The sequence below is a fragment of the Orcinus orca genome, chromosome 13 (assembly GCF_937001465.1).
Source record: "Orcinus orca chromosome 13, mOrcOrc1.1, whole genome shotgun sequence".
Classification (NCBI taxonomy): domain Eukaryota; kingdom Metazoa; phylum Chordata; class Mammalia; order Artiodactyla; family Delphinidae; genus Orcinus; species Orcinus orca.
Window position 1 is genome coordinate 7,246,493 of NC_064571.1, and position 25,886 is coordinate 7,272,378.

The following is a 25,886-nucleotide window of genomic DNA, read 5'->3' on the forward strand; positions in this document are numbered from 1 at the left end:
TGCTAAGCATCTTTTCATAGGCTTAATGCCCATTTGTATATTTTCTTTAAAGAGATGTCTATTTAAATTTTGTGTCCATTTTTTAATCAGTGTATTTGTTTTTCATTAAGTTGTAGCACTTCTTTATATATTCTGGATATTAGTCCCTTTTCAGGTAGATGTTTTAAAATATCTCCTCTCATTCTGTGAGTTGCCTTTTGCTCAGTTGATTGTGCCTTTTTGATACACATTATAAAATTTTGGTATGGTCCAATTTATTTTTTTCCTTTGTTGCCTATGCTTTGGTGTCATCCAAGAAATCATTGCCAAATCCAATGTCATGAAGCTTTCTCCTATGTTTTCTTCTAAGAGCTTCATAGTTTTAGGTCTTACATTTAGGTCTTTGATCCATTTTCAGTTAATTTTTGTATATGGTGTACGTTAAGGGTCCAACTTTATTCTTTTGCCTGTGGATATTCAGTTTTCCCAACTTCATTTGTCAAAAAGACGGTGCTTTCCCCCATTGAATGGTCCTAGAGAAGTCCTTTTAAATACACAGGTCCCTGGGATGGGTCATACCTTAAGCCAGTTATTAAGCAGTTTCTTAATTGTTAGCAGAGAATTGACAGCTAACTAAGGTAGAGAAGGAGGCCCTGAAGAAGGAAAAAAGAGGTGTTGAGCAGCGATGTGGTGGGAGCTGCAAGTAAACTTGCTTTATTGTGGCCTTGCCTGGTGATGGTCTGTGTGGCTGCGCGTGCTTTTCTCTGCATTTGTGGAGCATTCATGGATGAGTATGCTACCATAATATGCACATTCATTCTTCCATTGTGTATTCATTTCTGTATTCCAGTTCATTCAGCAACTATTTCTTTTTTTCCTGATAAATTTTTTTTCTTGTTTACTTTTATTTTTTTTAACATTTTGAAGAGTGTGGCCCATTTATTTATTTATTTATTTATTAACATCTTTATTGGAGAATTGCTTTACAATGGTGTGTTAGTTTCTGCTGTATAACATAGTGAATCAGCTACACATATACATATATCCCCATATCTCCTCCCTCTTGCATCTCCCTCCCACCCTCCCTATCCCACCCCTCTAGGTGGTCACAAAGCACTGAGCTGATCTCCCTGGGCTATGCAGCTGCTTCCCACTAGCTATCTGTTTTACATTTGGTGGTGTATATATGTCCATGCCACTCTCTCACTTCGTCCCAGCTTGCCCTTCCCCCTCCCCGTGTCCTCAAGTCCATTCTCTACGTCTGCATCTTTATTCCTGTCCTGCCTCTAGGTTCTTCAGAACCTTTTTTTTTTTTAGATTCCATATATAGTTGTTAGCATATGGTATTTGTTTTTCTCTTTCTGACTTACTTCACTCTATGACAGACTCTAGGTCCACCCACCTCACTACAAATAACTCAATTTCGTTTCTTTTTATGGCTGAGTAATATTCCATTGTATATATGTGCTGCATGTTCTTTATCCATTCATTTGTCGATGGACACTTAGGTTGCTTCCATGTCCTGGCTGTTGTAAATAGAGCTGCAGTGAACATTGGGGTGCATGTATCTTTTTCAGTTATGGTTTTCTCAGGGTATATGCCCAGTAGTGGGATTGCTGGGTCATATGGTAGTTCTATTTTCAGTTTTTTAAGGAACCTCCATACTCTTCTGCATAGTGGCTGTATCAATTTACATTCCCACCAACAGTCAGCAACTATTTCTTAAGTAACTGTTAAATGAAGATAAGATAAACCCATACATGTACATATGACTAGATTAATGAGACTGAATAAAAGCCACTCACTTTCATTACTTAATTAATAGTCAATATACTTGAGAGTTATGAATATGAAAGCAACAGATTAACACTGACGAATATGTATTTGGGCATTTTCTGGGTATGTAGTGGGAATTTTTCTGGTGTGTGATGAACTGTTCAGAACCTTACAATGTTAATAATTCTATTACAAATAGATAAATAGGACTTTAGCATGAAAATGATTTCTCTTGGTGATTAGTATCATTCTGTGGGGAGATATTAAAATCTACCAGTAATCATAGTAAAGAAGACAGAATGAAGTTCTTTTTAGTGGGATTTGACTAACCTCTTAAGATGCACATTGGAAGTCCAGAGTGAACTGGTGACAGTGCGTGCCAGCAAATATGAAATTGAGTTGTGGGAAAGTGTGCATCAATAATTTCCATATAGTTTTTAGTAAGCAGGATCTTCCTGGCACTCTTCATAGCATTTTGAACATCCCTGTGGAGAGCATGAGAGAGTCAGGAAATCTTTTGCATTGTGGGCACCCAGGGCCCCTGGGCTCACAGAGCTGCTCTCCTGTTTGCCTTGCACTTGTCTCCTCTGGCAGCTGCTGTTCTGTGTAGACATGGGGGGGCGGGGTGGGACTGCAATGATGCCTCTCATGTGGTGTCTTTCTAATTTCATTACTTGAGGCCTAATAGGTATAGGTGCGTTTAGCTTAGTACCTTTCAAGGGCTGGGACATATCCAGCACATTTTGTAGAGTCACATATAGGAACACAGAACAGAGCCGAAGTCTTTAGACTTAGTTTTTAGTTCATTAGTTTTGGTTTCAGTCTTTTTTTTTTTAATTAATTAATTTATGGCTGCATCGGGTCTTAGTTGCAGCACACAGCATCTTTAGTTGCAGCGCGCGGGCTCCAGAGCGCGTGGGCTCAGTAGTTGCGTTGCACGGGCTCTCTAGTTGCCCCACGGCATGTGGGATCTTAGTTCCCTGACCAGGGATTGAACCGTCGTCCCCTGCATTGCAAGACGATTCTTAACCACTGGACCGCCCGGGAAGTCCCTCAGTCTTTTTCAATTTGAGCTTTTTCTTTTAAGACTACCTTAATCAGACCCCAAGTAATCTGAAACTTATAAAAGGAGGGTTGCTAAAGTTGCAGTGGGTTTAGGGAGTGGAACCGTCCCTGCTTGCTGTTTTTACCCCCAACTCTTGTTTCCTCCCGCACATCCACCCTGACTACAGTTCACAGCCCGTGGGATTCCGAGGAGCACTAAGCAGACTTTGTTTTGTAGCTGAGGAGTCCACGGTGCTTTTGGACTCATCCCAGGTCATGTAGCCAGGCAGCACAGTTGGGCTGGCATTAGAGCCCAGGTCTTGAGTCACTGAATCTATTGTGTTGTAGACCAGAGGTAGCTTATTTAAAATAACAACGTTTGTATTTTATAGTCTTCAAACGGTTTCCACATAGGTGGTCTCATTTGATTTTCACTCTGTGGCCTAGCAAGGTAGATTTGTATAGTAGTAGCTAATGTTTATTCAGGGACTACCCTAAATACTAGTAGGAATCAGGGTACTTTTGCATACATGAATTCATTTATTCATTTTTTTAAACTAATTTTTAAAAACCCAGAAATTGGCTTCTACATTAATGCTTGGATAAGACGAGGTTAGTAGGTTATCTTAGGTTATGAATTACCGTCTCTGAAATGTTTATCACTTTCCTCAAGGCCATCTCGCACTGTGGAACTAGACTGGGAACCCAGTCTGCAAGAGTTTCATCTGAAAACTAGAAGGCAATTTTTATTTGCAAGTCTGGCTTGATAATTGGATGGCTGTTGTTAAAGGGCATTCTCTTTTTAGTGAGCAGGGTTAGTCAAGAGGACACATTGTAATTCGGAACATTGTGTGGGGTTATGGTTGTAACCCTAACCCTAACTGAACTATCTAGCATCTGCTGTTGGACAGAAGAAAGTTACACAACTGATGTCATCCAGCAGTGACAGGGCTGATGAATTGCTACTCCTAATATTCAGCAAAGACCAGTTTTACAGTTAGGTTTTTACCCCTAATCCATTGTCATAGGCCATCTTAATCTACATATAGATTATTTAAATGGATTTGATAGGACAAGCTGCCTTAAATCTTCTCTGGGATAAATTTTTAAAAATATAAATAAACATGTAGAACATCAAAGTTGTTACATAATCAAATTTCTGAAATTGAAGTACATTACTAAAGTATGTGAATATAGTAGTTTTAATTTTTTATGTTTAGTTTCTGAAAATAGTTCTTCAGTATGTCTTGTGTAGAGCACCAAGGGCAACTCTAGTAGTCAACTACCCAAATGTCTGATAGTGAGAGAGCCGGATAAGATAGTAATTGAGGGCTTCCCTGGTGGCGCAGTGGTTGAGAGTCCGCCTGCGGATGCAGGGAACACGGGTTCATGCCCCGGTCCGGGAAGATCCCACATGCCGCGGAGAGGCTGGGCCCGTGAGCCATGGCCGTTGAGCCTTCGCGTCCAGAGCCTGTGATCCGCAACGGGAGAGGCCACAGCAGTGAGAGGCCCGCGTACCGCAAAAAAAAAAAAAAAAAAGATAGTAATTGAGACTCAGAGAGATGGAGATTTACCAGAGATTAATGAAGCTAGTTAGAGGCAGAGCCTGGATTAGAAATAAATCCCTCACCCCTAGTCTTTTATTCATAATCTTTTGATTCACGTATGCTGTGTATTATGCTACAAACAATAACAGATTGATTGTCATTGTAGTTTTATTCAGTCCGTTTTTAACATTGATTTATCCAGATGTTTATTGTTTACCTTGTTGGGTTTTTTTTCTGTATTTTTGATGGTTCATCCAAGAGAATTTTCCTTCTATCTAAGGGATATCCTTTAGAATTTCCTTTAGACAAGTTTGCTGGTGGCATTAACCTCTTTTTATTTGCCTGAAAGTGCCTTTATTTCATCTTTCTTGATTGAATATTTCTCTGGGTTTAGAATTCTAAGTTAGTAATCATATTCTTTCAGCACTGTTGTCTTCTGGCTCTGTTGTTTCTGTTGAAAAGACAGCTGTCTGTTTAATTGCTGCTCCTTTGAGTATTTTGATGGAATCTCTGATTTTCCTACCCATGGCAGCTTTTAAGATTTTTTTTTCTGTCTTCAGTTTTTCATAGTTTTACTATTATATGTCTAGATATAGATTCTATTTTTTCCTGTTTGGGGCTCATTGGGCTTCTTGAATTTGTGGCTTGATATCTTTAATCAGTTTTAGACTGTTTTAGTCATTATTTCTTTAAATATAACTTCTGTTTTTCTCCTTTTTCCCTCCAGTTTATTTAAATTAGTCTTTCTCGTGTATCCCCGGTGTCTCTTCTCCCATCCATATTCTCCATCCTTTTGTGATTTATCTGGACATTTTCTTCTGACTTATTCCAGTTATGTTTTTTTTTTTTTTTTGCGGTACGTGGACCTCTCACTGTTGTGGCCTCTCCTGTTGCGGAGCACAGGCTCCAGATGCGCAGGCTCAGTGGCCATGACTCATGGGCCCAGCCGCTCTGCGGCATGTGGGATCTTCCTGGACCAGGGCACGAACCCGTGTCCCCTGCATCGGCAGGCGGCCTCTCAGCCACTCAACCAGGGAAGCCCCCAGTTATGCTTTTATTTGTTTTTTGGTTTTTTTTGGTTTTATCTATTTATTAAGTTCTTAATTTCTAATATTGTATCTTTCAATTCTAGAGTCACCGTTTAGTTATTTCTAATATTTTCCAGTTCTTTACTGATATACTGAAATTTGTCTTTTCCCTCTTTGAGCCAGGGTAAGCTTGATTAATTTAAAGTCTACCTTAAATTCCGTATCTGGAGTCTCTGTAGGTCTGTCTGTTGTTGTTTCTTTTTTCTGTTGGTTCATGTGATCTTTCTTTGTGTGCCTGGTGATTTTTATTTGTGTACTAGATACTATATTTGCAAACTCATTTGTAGAAATATATGAAGTTTAGGAAGTTGTCTCATCCTCAGAGGATCCACATTTCCTTCTGCCAGGTGCCATGGGGCACTCATGGGGCAGCCTGGGGTCACCTGGATCTGCTTTCGGAGACTGAGATGACCTGGGGCAGGATACTCTGGTCGGCCTGCCTCCAGTTTACTCTGATCCTGGGGTCCTACGCCCAGGTGTGAGAGCTGTGTCCTAGGAAGAGAGCCCTAGCTGTCGTTGCCTTAGCTCTGTGTTTGTTCTCAGCCACTCCTTGAGAATTGCCAGATTTCTCAGAGGGAAAGGGTCTCCCAGTTTGGGGAGATGATGTGAGGTGGCAGGTCTCCTCTGTCATCTGCTGAATCTTGGCTCAGTGATTTTTCATCGTTTGCTAGGCCTTCTGTGTCTTGAGGCAGTTTTTTAAAACTATGTTTTGTCTAGCTTTCCTCCTCCTCAGCGGGAGGGTAGGTCCAAATTACCTAGTTCACTGTTTGTTATGGGATTTTCTCAAAAGTAGAATTTGAATGTGTAAAATGAAATATGTTTATTTCTTTTTTCCTTTTCTTGATCGTAATTGAATCCTGCACCAATAGGAGTTTGCTGTACATAGGTCAAATTATATTCTTTGAAATTGGATGAAATTACATCTTCAGTCCTTCATTCCTTTCACTTTTCAAAACTTTAAACATTTGGCTGGGATAGCTCTTTTACTTTGGAAGGGGGAAGAACCTTTAAAACTTTTTTTAAAAAATGATTTTGTTTCATACTGGTCTACCCTCATTAAACTATGGATAAAGATTTTCATATTGGCCTTTTGCAATAGGTACCTGGTAGATCTTAAATAAATGAGGCTTTTAAGTAGATGGCCAGATGAATTAAACTTTTTAAATGTATTTTGTTCTTTAATTTATGTTCATTTAGCAGATTAATAGTTGCAGATAATTTTTGTGAGTGTGCATTCTTTTTTTTTTTTTTTTTTTTTTTTGCTGTACGCGGGCCTCTCACTGTTGTGGCCTCTCCCGTTGAGGAGCACAGGCTCCGGACGCGCAGGCTCAGCGGCCATGGCTCACGGGCCCAGCCGCTCCGCGGCATGTGGGATCTTCCTGGACCGGGGCACGAACCCGTGTCCCCCGCATCTGCAGGCGGACTCTCAACCACTGCGCCACCAGGGAAGCCCGTGAGTGTGCATTCTTAATGTACAGTGGCCAGAATACCCACACTCTTTACTTGTAAGAGCAGATGTGCAGAGTCATAGTTTATACTGAAGTCAAGAACTGTGTGTTAACACATTTCCCAGACTCCTTTAAGATAAGGGAGAGGTCTTGAGGAACTGGACAAAGTGAGCCTCTTGAAAACAGAAGAAGTATTGAACAGCACTGATGGCAGTCCTGGGACTCAGGGTGAACACATTGGGTAGCCATGCCCTTACCTTCGTCAAACTTAAAAAGGCAAAACAAAGCAAAGCAGCCCTTCTCTCCGCCAGCATCCACAGCACCTGATCAGGGTTAATCACTTTGCCTCCTGTTCTCAGCCCTTTCCACCTGCCCCTTGTCTCTCTGTTGGACTCAACTCTGACTCTCTCTGCATGTCTTTCAGTCACCTATTAAGAGTAGACAGTAAAAATTCATAGTTAATATAAAGTCAGCAAGGAGAAATTATAAATCCTGTATATACTAAGAATAGAAATATTTGAAAGAAAATATCTGCTGATGTGTGTGGATAAAGTGTGGCTATCTTAAGATGTTATTCAATAAAAGATTTTTTTAAAGCATATCAAAGCCAGTTTATCTTGGATAACGTATAAGCCTTCTCCAGTGGTGTATGGTAACCCTTTGATATTAACCTATATAATTATTAGAAGAAAAATACTTAATTGGAGATCATATTAATTTTGTGAAGAATAATGCAGCCATGTCCCAAGATGTAGCCATTTGGGTTAGAAGAATTTGACTTCACAAGGAATTTCATATAATGCCTGCTTTGATTTATACCTTGTTCACCACTAAGCCAGCTGACACTTGAGATGAGCCATTTTGGTGGCTTCATGGTATAGTTGGTCATGTGTTGCCTTAAGGAGAATGCCAGAGTTACCAATTTATTATTGGTGATAGTCTTTCTGCATCATGTCCCCTAGTTGCTTTGATTGACTTCTTTTAGGATTTTTGCATAATAGATGAATTACACTATGACTGTACTCTTAAGTGTGCAGTATGTGATAGCAAAGACAGAATTTAAGAGCCATATTATAGGGCAGTGCATGAAGGAAAATGTTTTCTTAGGTTCCATTAACATTAATGTTAAGTAAGCACAGTATGTTAGTTGGATTTGGTGATGTTTTACGTAAGATGGTGTTAGGATTGATGGCCAGAAATGCATAAAAGTTTTTCCTGTTATAATTAAAATTTAAAATAGTTATAATTAAAACCTGATACTTAGCTGTAAGGAGTTCTGGGGGGAACAAATTTCACTTGTGAAGCCAGAGAATGATATGCTTTGGAAAAAGTTTCCTCAGTATGATATTTTGAACTTTTATGAATTGAACATTTGAATTTATTTTAATTTCTCATTTTTCTTGATGTTGAAATAAGATATCAATTAGTAGTACCTTTTGTCACGAAATTGATATATTTCTTTCTTCCCCTAATACAGAAGCTCCACCATGAGACGAGGTGGATGGAGGAAGCGAGCTGAGGATGACTGGGAAAAATGGGTGTGTTTTAAAAGAATAAAAATAATTATATTGAACTGTCTAGGTATTTTTCATTCTTCTTTTAGTTTATAATGTGGTTGAAGGCATTTTCTAAATTGTAAATCACTTTAGACACCAACTCTGTGTTTTCACAGTGTATTGAAAGCTTAAACTTTGAGAAATTTTGTCCTGAGGAAATAAATGTTCTGGTGCACAGAATTTATTGTATGATAATTTTATTGCAGCATTGTTAATAATACTGAAAAACATTAAAACGTAGATATCCAGTAATAGGGGATTATCTCTATACCGTGGAACAGTGTACACCCATCATTTAGCTGTATATTTCTTAAGCTGGCAAGATGGCCTTAACTAAAAGGGTGTATTATAAAGGACTGTTATTACATATGATCCTATTTGTGTAAAACCTCTGTGTTCTGAGGCACAGAAATAACTTTGAAAGTAAGATCCCAAAATGTTAGCAATGAATGGGATCATAGCTAATTTAAATTTTCTTAAAATTTTGACAGCATGTAATATTTGAGTAATCAAAAACAATGAAGTCATTTCCATTTTGGAAAAAAATATATACCACTTCTAGACACCTACAGCTTTATTCTAAAAACCTTATTGATAAAGTAAAATTGATAGTCTTAATCGATTAACCTTAATTATTTCGACGTTCAAGAAAGGTGTGGCTGAATTCATAGATTTGTCAAGGTCTTTAGCAAAAATAATAATGTTTTTATATTCTTTTTGAGGTTGGTGTTATGAATATTAGTAGTACTACCAGATAGATTGATTAGATCCAGAATTTAGCCACTGAATCACTTATTGTATTCTTATCTACATGTATGGAAGCCTTTACTGGTTTGTCAAACTGCTTCATTTTACTTGAATTTATTAATCTTAAGCTTCACATACACAGAAGATAGTGGAAGCCAGTCAAAATATATTCTTACTGACCACTTGTCAAATTTTTAATTGATTTAAGCTTTGGTATAACTTTTGCTTGATTTTGTAGATAAGAACAATATTTTGTGGCATTACACTTATTAACCTTGACTTACCTTTTCCCTCTTTTAACGGAACTTTTACCATTGTAACAATGTGATAGAATTATTAAACATTGAGTTGACAGAGGGAAAAACTCTCCCTTGACCTGCCTGTTTTATTGCCTTGCATTATGGTTCATGTTTATCATTATACCTTATGTCATCCTTATACCTTGGTTACTAGCACAGAGTAAGGCCTTTTTATTATTTTTTTTTTAATATAAATTTCTTTCTAAAAAGGGGAGGGTGGGAAGAAAAATAAAACTTTTGTGATTAGCTTACCTTTTCTTTAATTCTAGGGTGGGTATATGGCTGCCAAGGTCCAGAAACTGGAGCAACAGTTTCGATCAGATGCTGCTATACAGAAGGACGGAGCTTCATCTACAATTTTTAGTGGCGTCGCCATCTATGTTAATGGATATACAGGTTGAGTACTCTTTACCTTTTAGGTACCCCATTTTGGCATGTACTTTTATTAGGATTGGGAGCGATTTGTTTTAAATTCTGTTTTTAATTATTTATTTTGTATATAAAAAAGGTAAAAGTAAAACCCTCTGCTTAGATACCCCTCCTTCATGTTTCCTTTCCCTCCTCCTGTGCCTGCCATTGTCTTATTTTAAATTTTAACAAAGCAGATAGTTTTTTAAAGTCAAGTGAGTTTTAAAATGAAAAATTAGGATCCTCCTGCTTAAACAACTCGTTACACGTATGGGGCTTGTCAACTGTGAGCTTCAAAGAGGGGGATCTGGTAGGGCCACTTCATTGGTGAATCTTCAGCTGTAATTATCCAGAGGTCCTTTTGGGCTGGTGGAGGAGGGGGTGGAGTGTGTGTGTCAGATTTCCCAGACTCTTGCCTAGAGAAGGGTGTAAACCCAGCTGCTGGCATCCTGGTTGCCAGGAGGGAAGGAGAGGGCCAGGAATCTCACTGTTTAGGGAGTAGAGTGCCATTTAATCTCCCTGCTGTGTTCTTTCCTCCTCTCCATCCCTTCTCCCCTCCTGCTGTGCCTGTTGTCATCGAGTCCAGTATCTGGAAGGGACAGGATCGTGTTTCATTGTGAGTTGGAGAGGAGTTCTGGAATTCTAATTCACAGTTTCAGCCGTGAGCTTCCTGTTTTACAACCTGTCCACAAGCCCACTCTTGGAGGTGCCCAGTGCCTCTGTTTTCACGAGTTTCTCTTGGTTTCACTGGCACCAAGCAGTGTCTTCTGGGTCTCCACACAGCCAGCTCATCTTTCAGATCTTATCTTTCTCTGATCTGCCCCGTCAGTTACCACTTGTCTGTTGGCTGTCAGATTTTACTGCCAAAGTTTTCTTTTTATTCTCTTGAGGATTCCTCTCCTCTTAAGATCATTTTCTTGTGTTTTTTGAGGTGAATGGCTATAAATATTTGTGTTGGTCGGTTAACGGTATTTCCTCCCCACTTCTCAGTCGGCTGATACCCGCTCGTTTTTAGGGTCTCCGTTTAGCACTCCCCCTCGGTTGTCTGATTGTCTTGCTACTGGTGGGGGTGGCTTCTCAAGGTTCTGTGGGGCTCTGGCTCCTTGTATTTATTCACATCTTGGCATTTATTACATCTTATTGTAGTTGCCTGTTTACTAGACAAGAGCAAGAGCTTCATTTCCACATTTTCATTACTGTTGTGTCCTTGGTGCCTCTACAGTGATGGGTATAACCACTCAGGGGGTACTTGTTGATTAAAGTTAAGTTTTAATTTGGCTGATACAGTTGCCTGGTTGAGTTTTAGCAGGTGTGATTGACAATTTAGTCTAAGAATGTTATCTTAAAACGAATGGTGGTGCAACTTTGGGAAAATTCACATGCACCTTTTCTACTTAGGCATCTTAGAACGTTCAAGCTCCACAGACCTTCCTGAGATGCATGATAAAAGATTAAAGGTGTTAAGAAATAAACATTGCTTGTTACATCAGCAAGTTTCGGAAGTCCCCAGTTTTCGAGGGCACCCTTATTTACATAAGAGGAAGAAAAATAGATTCTTTGTGTGAGGGAGAAAAAAATGAATATTGTAGTAATCATTACCATGGTTGAGAATCTGGAATTCTAATTTACTTTCATCACTAATTTTTATGTGACTGTAAGACATTTTCTCTTTTGGACCTATTATTATCCCTATCCTTTTCTTTAAGGTAGAGATAATATTAATTTTTATTCTTGTTATTGTTAGGATTACATTGTAATTCTTTAAGTAAAGTTCCTTTATGTTGAATTTCATAGGGACATGCAAGTTGTGGTGGTACAATTTTTTAGAAAAATTTTCACTTTTAGTGACTACTTTTGAAGCTTTATAGATAAAACAGAATCTAACAGTCTCTGTGATAAATCAGCATGAAAAGAATAGTGCTTTAGATGCAGGGAGACAGGTGGGGAATCCTGTGTTGTTGTTGGTTCTTACTCGTGCTCCCCATAGACTTTAACTGATGTTCCAAGTTTTCTTAATTCCTTTAAAGCTCCTAGTTCTGCCATCTGAACTTCTCTTTGGTAACCCACATCCCTTCCAACACAGTTAACTTTGAACTTGAGTTTAGAGATAAGATTCCCCCATCTTCTGGCTACTCTGCCTCTGTTAACCCATTCTCTCATCTCTCTTTTTCTCCCAAACAGCATCTTTTCCTTTCGAAGGTTAATAACTTCTTTGCCTTCTAATTAATTTTTAATTAAAAAAAAATTTTGACTGTAGAACCACATGCAGAAAAAATAGAGACCATGAACCTTTGCCCAGTTTCCCCCAATGTAACATCTTATAGAGCGGGGGTCCCCAACTTCCGGGGCCGCAGACCGATAACCCGTCCGCAGCCTGTTAGGAACCGGCACAGCAGGAGGTGAGTGGCTGGTGCGCGAGCGAAGCTTCATCTGCCGCTCCCCATTGCTCGCGTTACCGCCCGGACCACCCCCCAGCCCACCCCTCCGTGGAAAAACCGTCTTCCACAAAACCAGTCCCTGATGCCAGAAAGGTTGGGGACCGCTGCTCTAGAAGATGGTGCTGTATCAACCAGGAAACCGACATTGATACGGTCAAGACACAGAACCTTTTCACACAAGGATCCTTCCTGCCTCCCTTGTGGAGCCATACCGACTCCCCTTCTGCTCTCAGCCTGGCAGCTACTAGTCTGGCCTCCATTCCTCTACTTTTTTCATTTCAAGAATGTTACGTAAATAGAAGATACAGTATATAACCTTCTGGGATTGGCTTTTTTACTCAGCATAATACACTGGAGAGTCATCCAAGTTGTTGTGTGTATCAGTAGTTTTTCATTTTTATTCCATGGTATGGATGTTCCACAGTTGAACTGTTCACCCATTTAAGAACTTCTGGGTTATTTCCTCTTTTTGGCTGTGAACACGTGTGTACAGGTTTTTGTGTGAACATAAAGAGTGCAATTGCTGGGTTATATAGTAGTTCCATGTTTCGTTTTTTTCTAAGAAACTGCAAAACTGTTTCCCAGTGGCTGTACTATTTACATTCCCGCTAGCAATTTATGAGTGATCCAGTTTCTGTGTCCTTGCTAGCATTTAGTGATTTTTATTTTAAAAATTTAATAGGTATGTAGTAATATCTCTTTGTGGTTTTAATTTGTATTCCAGTCGCTCCACATCCCCACCAGCATTTTGTACAGACAGGTTGGGTTTTTTGTTTGTTTTAATTTAGGTATTCTAATACATGTGTAGTGGTATCTCCTGGCGGTTTTAATTTGCATTTGCCTGATGGCTAAAGATGTTGAATATCCTTTCCTGTATTTATTTGCCACCTGTAGATCCTCTTCAGTGAAATGTCTGTACATGTCCTTTGCCTGTTTTCCAATTGGATTGTTTGGTTTTTTACTGTTGAATTTCGAGGGTTCTTTATATAATTCTAGATACTACTCCTTGTCAGATACGTGGTTTGCAGATATTATCTCCCAGTCTGTGGTTTGCCTTTCACCCTCTTCACATGGTCTTTTGCAGAACAGAAGTTTTTAATTTTGTTGGGGTCCAGTTTATCAGCCTTTCCTTTTATGGATTGTGCTTTCAAGTCAAAAGTCTTTGCTTAGTACTAGATCCCAAAGATTTTCTCCTATTTTTTCTAAAAATTTTATAAGTTTATGTTTAATTTTTAAGTTCATGGTCCATTAGAATATTTTTGTTTGTTGTTTGTGGCCTGTGGATATCCATTTGCTAGCACCATTTGTTGAGAAGGCCATTCTTCCTGCATTGGATTACTTGTGTACTTTGCCCAAAAATCAGTTGGGCATATTTGGGTGGGTATGTTTCTGGGTTCCATGTTCTATTCCATTGACATATGTATCTGTCTTTTCACCAGTACCACATGGTCTTGATTACTGTACCTCTGTACTATATAGTAAGCCATAATACTGGGTACAGTGATGATTGCCATTTTATTCTTCTTTGGAAAGGTTGTTTTAGCTATTTTCTAGGACCTGTGCTTTTCCACATAAATTTTAGAAGAAGCTTTTCTGTGTCTACAAAATAGATACCTTGCTGAAATTTTGATAGGAAGTAAATTAATCCTCTATCTCAATTTAGGGAGAATTGACATCTTTACTCTGTTAAGTTTTCCAATCTTTGGACCTTTCATCCCATTTTACTCTGTGTTAATTAATTCAACGAATATATTTTGTATGCTGCTTGCGTGTTAGGTACTATGTTTGAACAGAGATGACAGTGATGGAGAATGTGGATTTTGTGACAAAAAAGTAATCTCTGGGCATTAGACGTGAACAGAGCCAAGTGGGTGGCAACATAGAAGTAATTACCTTTGAGGGTTAGAGTGATTACTTCATAGAAGAACTGACTTTTTGAACTGGTCTTGGATAAATAAGGTGTTTTTTAGACGAAAATGGGTAAGGGCGTTCTTGTCCTAACCCTGACCTCCATTTTCACCTTTATATTCTCTAATTTTGGTCAACAGGATTATTCTGATATTTGAGATTTGTCTTTGTACTTCCTCTTTCCTGTGCTGCTGTTTGTGCTCTTGCTTCCCTCACTTCTGTGAACTGGAGTCATATTCATCCATTAAGACCCAGTTAAATTAGATTTGCCTCCTTCCTTAAACTGGTCCACAGAATATACATTTCATAGCATTATTGCTAGAAACATTTACTTTTGACACCTGAGTTTTGTCTTGTATTGCCAGGTCTTACTTATGTGCTGAGTTTGGGGGAGTCCGAAAGCCCGTTGTGTGTGGTGACACTGGCCGGATGTGGATCAGAGAGAACACTGTGGGGCCTCCATTAGCTCCTCCTCCAGGGCTTCATCCCTCGGAGCTCTGTCAGATGTTGCCTTCTCCAGGAGACTTTCCCTGACCAGCCTTATGTAAAATACATGTATCTTGCCCCCCAGTTGTTTTCTAATCCCTTATCCAGCTTCATTTCTCTTCATAGAATTTATTTTCTCCTGAACTGGTATTTATCTGACTTACTTTCTGTCAGCGCAGTGAAATAAAAGTGCTGTGGAGCACAGCCGAGAGTGCCAGGGCCTAGAAGCCTGCCCGGCACATTGTAAGATTCTCAATAAATGTTAGTTGAGCCTACAAATGAATAACAGAGTTCTGTGTTTGTACATTAAACACAAAATGTGTTTGATGTTTGAATGTTAAAATGTGTTCACTCATACACTAATTCAACTCAGTTTTCTTAAATGGGTAGTTTTTTGTTGTTTTTTTTTTTTTCGGTACGCGGGCCTCTCACGGTTGTGGCCTCTCCCGTTGCGGAGCACAGGCTCCGGACGCGCAGGCTCAGCGGCCATGGCTCACGGGCCCAGCCGCTGCGGCATGTGGGATCCTCCCGGACCGGGGCACGAACCCGTGTCCCTTGCATCGGCAGGCAGACTCTCAGCCACTGCGCCACCAGGGAAGCCCAAATGGGTAGTTTTTAAATAAGAAATGGGCCACACTCTAGGCTTACTGAATTGTAATCTCTGGGAAATAGGCCCTGGGCATGTTTATTTTGATGAAAGCTCTCCGAGTGAGCTAGTGCTTCAAATCTAGGGAGCGGTAATTGCTCTTCTGTGGAGTTGGATCAGGACAGTGAATATGGAAAGAGGCGTTCTGGTAATTTCTGCTTTTTCAGTAGGTGGATAAGAGACCAGGTCTGGTGACGTTGGCACTGCTGAAGTTTGTGGAAAAGCAGGGCAGGCTTGCGTATGATTTGCAAAATGAAACAAGGGGATATACAAGTATAACAGACTTATATCTGAAGTGGTAGGGATTTGTTTGAAAACGTAACCTTAACATTGATAATTTTCTGAGCATGTGAATATGGTGAGTTAGGAAAAGAGTCCATTTAATGCTCTAATCTAATTTTTTGAAATGGATACCTTCCAGGAATTATTTTCTACGAATATATACATAGCATCTCCTCCTATTTCCTGTGAGACTGATGGTGTGAATCCAGGGATGTAGGAATTTAACCTCCTACATGGGAGAGACTTACTGTATTAATTTCTACCACCCCCTGTAATTTTGCCTGTGTCTGATAGGTACTTGCACCTGTTAGGTACTCAAAAATGTGTTATTTAGGCTTTTGAGACGTTTCTTTGCTTTTTACTTGGTTGAGTGTATGTGGCTTTTAGTCGAATTTTGTAAGTCTGCTGTACTTAGGGAGAAGAGGGGAAGAGAGAGTAGGCATGGCTGCTGGAGAAAGAGTATTGGCCAGGGGTCAGAAGACAAAGGGGTCTGCACAATAGCTAGGTGATTGTGCACAAGTCCTCTAATTTTCCTCTATTTCCTCATCAGTAAACTATGCTAAATTATCTTTCTAATTTATAGGATTGTGAGACTCAAATGAAATAATGAAAGCTATTAACTACTGTAAGACCAAAGGAGGTATAAGCAGCCATTGGCTTACTTCTTTCTAGCATGTATGTGACACAGCCAAGATTTAATCAAGTTCTTTGGACATGCAGGATGAAACCGTACACATGATGACTGTTTTCTCAATAGAGATCTATCAAGGAAAGCTTTTGCACAAGATTTTAAAACTTTGTTTATAGAATGTGTTTTAACCACATGAGCAAAACTCTTTTATAAGCTGTGTCCAGAGACGTCACAGTGGTCTTCAGTGGCTGTTCCGATGTTATGTGATGGCGTTTGCTGTGGTGGAATTTCCCATGTGGAGCTTTTAGGCCTAAATCGTGGTCCAGTGTTTATTATGTGCCTTTTACCTTTTCTGTGCTTGCCTGTCTCTTACTTTCTGTGGTTGGTTTTAGTTAATGCTAAAATTTGATTGCATACAGAATATTCTCGAAGAATGTTCTGTAAAATTAACAGTAGGAGTATTATGGACCATGAGTGTTACAGATTTGCAAAGCTTTCTTTCCAAGATATCTGTAAGTTTTTAAAATTGCACAGTCCTATTCAGTGAGAAATACAGTTTAAGTAAAAATTATTTTTTGTTGATCCAATGTTCTTTGATGTATCTTGTGTTTTGTCAAGAAAGGATACATGTAACATAGAAAAGAAAGGTGTATATGTTGTTCAGCCTATAAGATGCATTTTAGAACCTGTTTTTAGATCTATTAAAACTTGAAAATGTTGCCGTGTTACAGTCCTCTTTTATCTGAAGTTGGTCTCCTTTATAAAATCCTCATTCAGGATGCTGAGGAGCTAAGAATTTTGGTTTAAAAGGATGTTCCATTGGGATTTTGATTTGCATTTCTCTCAAGATTAGTGATGTTGAGCATCTTTTTTTTTTTTTCTTTTTTTTTTTTTTTTTTTTGCGGTACGTGGGCCTCTAACTGTTGTGGCCTCTCCCGCTGCAGAGCACAGGCTCCGGACGCGCAGGCTCAGCAGCCATGACTCACGGGCCCAGCCGCTCCGCGGCATATGGGATCCTCCCAGACCGGGGCACGAACCCGTGTCCCCTGCATCGGCAGGCGGACCCTCAACCACTGCACCACCAGGGAAGCCCAGCATCTTTTCATATGTTGGTTGGCCATATGTATATCATCTTTAAAGAAATGTGTATTCAGGTCCTTTGCCCATTTTTAAATTGGGTTATTTTGTTGTTGTTGAGTTGAAATACTTCTTTATATATTCTAACTATTAACCCCTTATTAGATAGATGATTTGCAAATATTGTCTTCAGTTCCACAGGTTGCTTTTTTACTTCTGTTTATTGTGTCCTTTGATGCACAGAAGTTGTGAATTTTAATGTAGTCTAACTTAATCTGTTTTTCTTTTTGTTGCCTGTGCTTTTGGTGTCATATCTAAGAAATCATTTCCAAATCCAATGTCATGAAGCTTTTCCCCTGTGTTTTAAGAGTTTTATAGTTTTAGGTCTTACATTTAGGTCTTTAGTCCATTGAGTTAATTTTTGTGTATGGTATAAGATAAAGGCCCAACTTCATTCTTTTGCATGTGGATATCCAGCAAATGTGTTTTTTAATGACCTTTTCCCCCCACTGATGTTTTCTGTTCTGTCACTACATAATCAACATTTGAACATTGTACCATGACATTTTTGGTCTTCATTTGATGAAGATGCATCATTTGCACCTTAAGTTGGTTTCTGTTCTTTTCATTAGCACATGACATTTAAAGCAGTCCCTGACAGCACCAGTACCTTCATGAACAAAACCTGTGCAATGAAATCATGGTTATCCAAATTATCGAGAACATGCTTGTTTTTTGTTTTTGGTAAGGATAACATTGAAATGACTATAATCATCTCACAGAGAACTTGTGGTGCCAAGACTCTGTTGTTGAATTCCAATCTTGGAATCACCAGTGGTGAGCATTAAGTGAGATGAAGTATGGAAAGTACATGACTGGAATAGGTGCTAAATTAATGTTAATTTTCTTTCCTCAGTTCCTTTTACCTGCTTATGATTATGAAGCAGTAAATGACAGTTTTATTTTGTTCTACAAAGAGGTGGATGTTTTTTAATAAAATTGATATATATATTGGTGCTACTAGAATGAGAGTGTCTACTGACTATTTTTTGGCTGCGTTGGGCCTTCGTTGTTGCGCACGGTCTTTCTCTAGTTGCAGCGAGCGGGGACTACTCGTCGTCACTGTGTGCGGGCTTCTCATTGAGCTGGCTTCTCTTGTTGCAGAGCACAGGCTCTAGGTGCACGGGCTTCAGTAGTTGTGGCACACGGGCTCAGTAGTTGTGGCACGTGGGCTCAGTAGTTGTGGCGCACAGGCTTAGTTGCTCCTCGGTATGTGGGATCTTCCTGAACCCGTGTCCCCTGCATTGGCAGGCGATTCTTAACCACTGAGCCACCGGGGAAGTCCCCTTTGTCTGGTTTTGGTATCAGGATGATGGTGGCCTCATAAAATGAGTTCAGAAGTGTTTTTTCTTCTGCAACTTTTTGGTGTGGTTTCAGAAGGATAGGTGTTAACTCTTCTTTAATTGTTTGGTAGAATTCACCTGAGAAGCCATCTGGTCCTGGACTTCTGCTTGTTGGGAGTTTTTAAATTACTGATTCAATTTCAATACTAGTAATTGGTCTGTTCATATTTTCTATTTCTTCCTGGTTCAGTCTTGGGAGATTGTTCCTTTCTAAGAATTTGTCCATTTTTTCTAGGTTGTCCATTTATTGGCATATAGTTGCTCGCAGTAGTTTCTTAGGATCCTTTGTATTTCTCTGGTGTTGGTTGTAACTTCTCCTTTTTTCATTTCTGATTTTATTGATTTGGGCCCTCTCCCTTTTATTCTTTTTTTTGCGGTACGCGGGCCTCTCACTGTTGTGGCCTCTCCCGTTGCGGAGCACAGGCTCCGGACGTGCAGGCTCAGCGGCCATGGCTCACGGGCCTAGCCGCTCCGCGGCATGTGGGATCTGCCCGGAGTGGGGCACGAACCCGTGTCCCCTGCATCGGCAGGCAGACTCTCAACCACTGCGCCACCAGGGAAGCCCTCTCTCTTTCATTCTTGATGAGTCTGGCTAGAGGTTTATCAGTTTTGTTTATCAGCAAATGCTTTAATCTTAGGGAGAGAAAGTAAGTAAACTGTAGATTCCTGACTGGCCAGATGTTCAGTTTCCACTATTGTATGTGAAGTCATTATGATGCTCTAGTTTAGTTTCTGTGATCCCTAGCCCCTGAAAACCTTCAATTATGAATTTTGAATTAATTTTGTTTGAAAGTTGTTTTCATTTCTCTTTCCAGTGCGCTATCCAATTTGGTAGCCACTAGCCATGTGTGTTAATAAGCATTTGAAATATGACTAGTCTAAATAGAGGTGTGTTGTAAATACAAAATATATACTGTATTCTGGAGACTTAGTATGAGAAAAAGAGTGTGAGATATCCCAATTTTATATATTGATTACATGCTGAAATGGTAATATTTTGGACTTATTGAGTTAAATAAAAACATTAAAATTATTTTTTTACTATTTTTAATGAGGCAATTAGAAAAACTTATATATGTGGCTTGCATATGTGGTTAACGTATTTTTACTGAGCATCTCCAGTAGGTGCAGTCAGTAACAACAGATGGATTCTACGCTGTAAGCATTTAACAAGAAGTAATCAAACCTGGCATGTCTGTATGTGCTTTGTTAGCTTGCTTGCTTCTTCGTTTTGTAAATATATTTTATTGAAGTATAGTTGATTTACAATGTTGTTTTAATTTTTCCTATACAGCAAAGTGACTCAGTTATATATATTCTTTTCCATTTTGGTTTATCACAGCATATTGAATACAGTTTCTTGTGCTATATAGTAGGACCTTGTTGTTTATTCATCCTATATATACTGGTTTGCAATTGCAAGCTCCCAATCTTTCCTTCCCCAACCCCCCTCCCCCTTGGCAACAACAAGTCTGTTCTCTGTGTCTGTGAGTTTGTTCCTGTTTTTAAGATGTGTTCATTTGTGTTGTGTTTTAAATTCCACATAAAGTGATATTATATTTATCTTTCTCTTTCTGATTTACTTTGCTTAGTATGACAATCTCTGGGTCCATCCATGCTGCTGCAGATGGCATTATTTTGTTCTTTTTTATGGCTGAGTAATATTCCTCTGTGTGTGTGTGTGTGTGTGTGTGTGTGTGTGTGTGTGTGTGTGTGTGTGTACCACATCTCTTTATCCATTCCTCTGTTGATGGAGATTTAGGTTGTTTCCATGTCTTGGCTTTGTAAATAGTGCTGCTGTGAACATAGGGGTGCATGTATCTTTTTGAATTCTAGTTTTGTCTGGGTATATGCCCAGGAGTGGGATTGCTGGATCATATGGCAACTCTATGTTTAGTTTTTTGAGGAACCTCCATACTGTTCTCCGTAGCGGCTACACCAGTTTACATTCCCACCAGCAGTGTAAGAGGGTTCTCTTTTCTCCACATCCTCTCCAACATTTATTGTTTGTAGATTTTCTGACGATGTCCATTCTGACTGGTGTGAGGTGGTACCTCATGGTAGTTTTGATTTTAATTTCTCTAATAATTAGTGATGATGAGCATCTTTTCATGTGCCTGTTGGCCATCTCTATGTCTTCTTTGGAGAAATGAAAACTACAGGCCAATGTCTTTAATGAATATAGATGCAAAAATTCTCAACAAAATATTAGCAGACCGAATCCAACAACACAACAGATCATATACCATGACCAAGTTGGATTCATCACAGCGTCACAAGGATGGCTCACCATACACAAATCAGTCAGTGTGATACACCCCATTAACAAAAGAAAAGTCAAAAACCACGTGAGCATCTCAATAGATGCAGAAAAAGCGTCCGATAAAATTCAACATCTGTTCATGATTAAAAACTCTTACCAAAATCGGTATAGAGGGACATATTTCTTCTTCTAAAGACCAAAACTCACTGAATTAGATAGTTATTATAATAAAAGTACTTATTTAAATACTTGGACCTGTATAATTTGTGTTTAAAGAAAATCTGTTGCTTGAATAACAAAGTAGATACACAAGCCTCCTGTGGAGGCCACCCCCAGCCTCACCCCCAGGTACAGCTGTTGCTAGGAGAAGTGTGGTACAGAGTTTCCCTTAGATTAATAGGTGAAAGAAATAGAGAAGCTATTGAAAATAATTAGTTTCATGTGATACTAGTAATGCCTGTCATAACATAACTTTAGTGAGTCAGACATTTTTTTATGGGAAAGCATAAACCACATTGATTCTTGTTTAAGATATTTTTCTATAATTTTATTAAGAATAAAATAATCTGAAACAAAATTGGGGGAAAAAACAGTGCTTCTTGGTCTGCAATTCTTATTTTGTTTTGGTTAACTTTATTTTTTGGCTTTGATACAAGTTCGTATTAGGAAACGGAGTAAAATTTTTTTAACTTTTCTTATATTTTTTATTTTATTTATTAAAAAAATTTTTTTAAGCCAATCATCTTTTTACACATTTTGAAAGAAACATTTATTTATTTATTTGTTTGTTTGTTTATTTATGGCTGTGTTGGGTCTTTGTTGCTGCATGCGGGCTTTCTCTGGTTGCAGCGAGAGGGGGCTACTCTTCATTGCGATGTGTGGGCTTCTCATTGCGGTGGCTTCTCTTGTGTGGAGCACGGGCTCTAGGTGTGTGGGCTTCAGTAGTTGTGGCACGCGGGCTCAGTAGTTGTGGCTCGCGGGCTCTAGAGCGCAGGCTCAGTAGTTGTGGCGTACGGGCGTAGTTGCTCCGCGGCATGTGGGATCTTCCCAGACCAGGGCTCGAACCCGTGTCCCCTGCATTGGCAGGCAGATTCTTAATAACTGTGCCACCAGGGAAGCCCTTATATTTTTTAAATAAAAGTTTAAGTTATTAAGCTTCACAGGAGTAAAGTCTAATAAGCTCTACAGTAAGTGTGCTCATAGTAAGTATTTTTAAACATAAGATAAAAATGTCAAGGTCAATATAGCTAAATGTGGTTGAAATTTTTTAAATATTTGCTCTATTATCAGTATTTAATTCATTACTCGAGGTGCCTATCTGCTTTTCTGGGCATTGCTTGGCAGTAGATGTTTTTGTGTTGGTTGACTGTGCCTTTAGCAGCCAGGAGAGTCGGATGTGCTAAGGCAAAATAGCTCTATCACTTCGTGATTTTCCTCCCAACTTTGCTTACTGGCAACACAGCCAAGGAGAAGGTGTACCAGTGATACGTTCTTTAAATCATCCTGTTTAAGGGATTGTTCAGCTAGGGCTCTACTTTCTTCATGTAAAACTTTTAACATGTTTTATTATTAATTTTACAGATCCATCTGCTGAGGAATTGAGAAAGCTAATGATGTTGCATGGAGGCCAATATCATGTGTATTATTCCAGATCCAAAACAACACACATCATTGCCACAAATCTTCCTAATGCCAAAATTAAAGAGTTAAAGGGAGAAAAAGTAATTAGACCAGAATGGATTGTGGAAAGGTAAGTTTAATTTTTAATTAAATTAATGAGTTTTAAAAATTGTAATACTTTTTCTGTTATAAACCCTTATCTAACTTGTATTGCCTCTTGTATTGCCTCTTAAGGGTGGAGAGTAATCCATGTCTTAAGAAACACCACTGTGCTCCTTAGCCTCGCGTGATGATTCAGGTGGCCTGGGGTTTGATGTTAGTGTTCTTGCAACGTCAGCTCCCAGGAATTAAGGGAGATGACTCAAGTGAGCGGCAGGAAGCAGCGATGGGAGGGGTTGACAAAGCATGCTGTTCACTCAGCAAATATTTGTGCACCTGTTACGAGGAGGCAGTGTTCTGTGTACTTGGGAAATACATCAGTGAGCAAAACAGAGTCCCTCCCCTACCTCTTGGAGCTTACATTTTATAAGGGGAAACAGATAATAAACAGTATATAAGTAAATTTATGTCGTATGTTAAAAGTCAGTACATGCTGTGGGGGAAGAAGGAAGATCAGGATAACGTGCACCCGGAACACTAGGAGTGGGTGGCAGTTTGCAGTATTATTAGTACCTGTTTTTCAGTTAGTGTGGCTCCTTGGCTGTTGGTTTGGAATTGGCGTGTTGTAAATCAGTGCTGGCCATTCATACTAACTTCCTAAGGTTAAACATGTCATCTGGAACCTTGGTGATGAGCCAGAACTTGAGTGATTCATATATAATACATATGAGTGATTGCTAGATTTATGAAAGTTAAAAGTGAAAGTGTTTAAATCATAATTTTATGAATAGATTGTAATCAGTATATGAGAGAATGGTCAGACTGTATAATGGAGTGTTGATGAAACAAACTTAGAAATTATGTTTTTTTAAGTCAACTGCCGAGCTTTTTTCTTATCCTATATTTCATTAATTCTGACACCTTCCATTAATTTATTCAGTAGATTTCGAATTGTTAGGTTTCGGGACTTCCCTGGCGGTCCAGTGGTTAAGATTCCATGCTCCCAGTGCAGGGAGTGTGGTTCCGATCCCTGGTTGGGAAACTAAGAACCCACATGCCACGTGGCACGACCAAAAATTTTTTAAAAGGATAATTAAATAGAACTGTTCTGTTCCTCTGTATAGCAGATATAGCAGCATAGATTCGTGAGAGGCAGTGTATTATAGTGGAAAGGCTGTGCTTGAGCTCTGGAGACATACCTGGGTTCACATCCCAACTCAGCAATTCAGGGTCCCTGTGATCTTGTGTAATGGGAATAGTTACGCAGCCATTCTGAACCGTGTTTCCTCATTTGTAAAAGAAGGCTGCTGTCTACCCGCTATGGTTATGTGACAACTAGGAATAATTTGTGCAAACTACCTAGCACAATGCCTTGTGCGTTGTAGAGGCATAAGATGTAAGAAGCTACTGTTGTTATTTTATTTTTATTCCATAAGCATCACCGAGTATCAGAAAATAAATTCCAAAAGGTCAAAGTGCATTTGTCTTCCGGAAAGCCAAATATTCTTATAGATTAGGGTTTTTTTAAGCCTTGGCAGATTAAGTTGAAGGTCCATCCCTAGAACATCTTTGTGCTATGTTCCCAGGACCCAGCCACTGTCCATTCATTATATAGGATTAATGAACCTAGCTTTTAGCTGTGTGTCTTCTTAAAAGTAAATTGTGAAGTTTTCAGTATAAGAAGTTAGTATCATTCCAGAGTGTAACTGTGTGTTGTCACTTAAAGACAATCCTTTCATTGTGCCGGGGCAAGGATTTTGATCTGGGGATATTACTTTGGCTTTGGAGGGGGTGGGGGAGATCCATGGGTAAGGAAAGCGGTGGTGAAAAGAGCTCTTGCTGGGTGGGACTTGACTTGCTTAGAAAATGGTGGTCTTCATTACAGCTCTTGCTTTATACCTGCTCTTCTTTCTTGTGCTGAATGCTGCTAGAGAGATAATACAATAAAAAATGCACCTGAGACAGTTACAAGTTATAAAATACACCTTAATGGATTTTATTTTAGTTTGAAGTCAGGCTTAATTATCTGTTTTTAAATAACTGAAGTGACTTCGTTTTTTTCTTTACTTTTTTTTTTTTTTTTTTTTTTGGCGGTACGCGGGCCTCTCACCCTTGTGGCCTCTCCCATTGCGGAGCACAGGCTCCGGACGCGCAAGCTCAGCGGCCATGGCTTACGGGCCCAGCCGCTCTGCAGCATGTGGGATCTTCCCGGACCGGGGCACGAACCCACGTCCCCTGCATCAGCAGGCGGACTCTCAACCACTGTGCCACCAGGGAAGCCCCTGAAGTGACTTTGGAATCATGGTTATGTGGCTTATTTGCTTTATGTTGTATATGAGAAGGCAGGGCTAATACGGTTAACTGATTTGCCCAAGAATTCAGAACCCAGATTTTCTGACTCGTATTTGGGTCTGCTCTTTGCCATTTAATTAAATTGTTATAGGTGAGTTGACCCATGTGGAAATGGTTCAGTCTGGGCTGTACCCTAATACATGAAATAAATGCCCAGTGTCTACGATGTCATAAGCATGGGCTCCTCCACGTTAAATCACAGTGCTGTTTTCTTTCACACTCTAATCCCAGTCGTCTTCATCTTTTCTCCTTCTCAGCAGTGTTTTAATGAGATTTTATTATACTTAAAAATTTGAACATTATATTAGCCGTTTAATGGATCATACATGATATTCTCTTCTATAATTAGTTTTCCTGTTTTTAGTTTGAGCAGTTTGAAAAGTGACTACCACTTATAAGTGTGCAGGATGATTACTTTGCTTTGATTAGAATTCCCTGGTGTCTGTGTAGGTGCCATTAAACCTGAGTTAATATAGGCATGATTATGGGGTCATGACTTCTGAGAGGCAGGGGAGTCCTTTAATGAGAAGCCTGTGTGCGTTAGTTTAAGGTCTGAGATTGTTACTGAAGGCCTTGCTTTGTAAATCTTATGTTTGTATATAGTACAGTATAGTATAAGTTAGTGATTTTCAAATTTTTCTCTTAATCCTTTTCTTCAGACAATTTTACACTGAAATTTGAAGTGTGACGTAGTTACGGAAGCTGCTGTGGTTCACCTCACTGCCTCATCGGGCCCGAGCACAGCTGAAAACATGGTCCTAAGTTATTCCGAGTCCATTTTGTTCTCGT

At 39.3% G+C, this 25,886-nt stretch overlaps 1 protein-coding gene across 6 annotated transcripts in view; it reads left to right on the top strand.

The window, feature by feature from the left end:
* REV1 (REV1 DNA directed polymerase) overlaps nt 1-25,886 on the top strand; it is an 84,253-nt gene that overhangs the window by 15,429 nt on the left and 42,938 nt on the right. For 5 of the 6 annotated variants that reach the window (XR_004475639.2, XM_033401797.2, XM_049696204.1 and 2 more), the window contains 3 exons: nt 8,360-8,420; nt 9,754-9,880; nt 22,608-22,776. Coding sequence is in view for 5 of the 6 variants with exons in the window: in XM_033401797.2 (XP_033257688.1) it covers nt 8,370-8,420; nt 9,754-9,880; nt 22,608-22,776 (347 nt within the window). In the remaining variant the exon portion in view is untranslated. The remainder of the gene's footprint in view (nt 1-8,359; nt 8,421-9,753; nt 9,881-22,607; nt 22,777-25,886) is intronic. The other variant, XM_033401800.2, reaches the window with a different exon arrangement.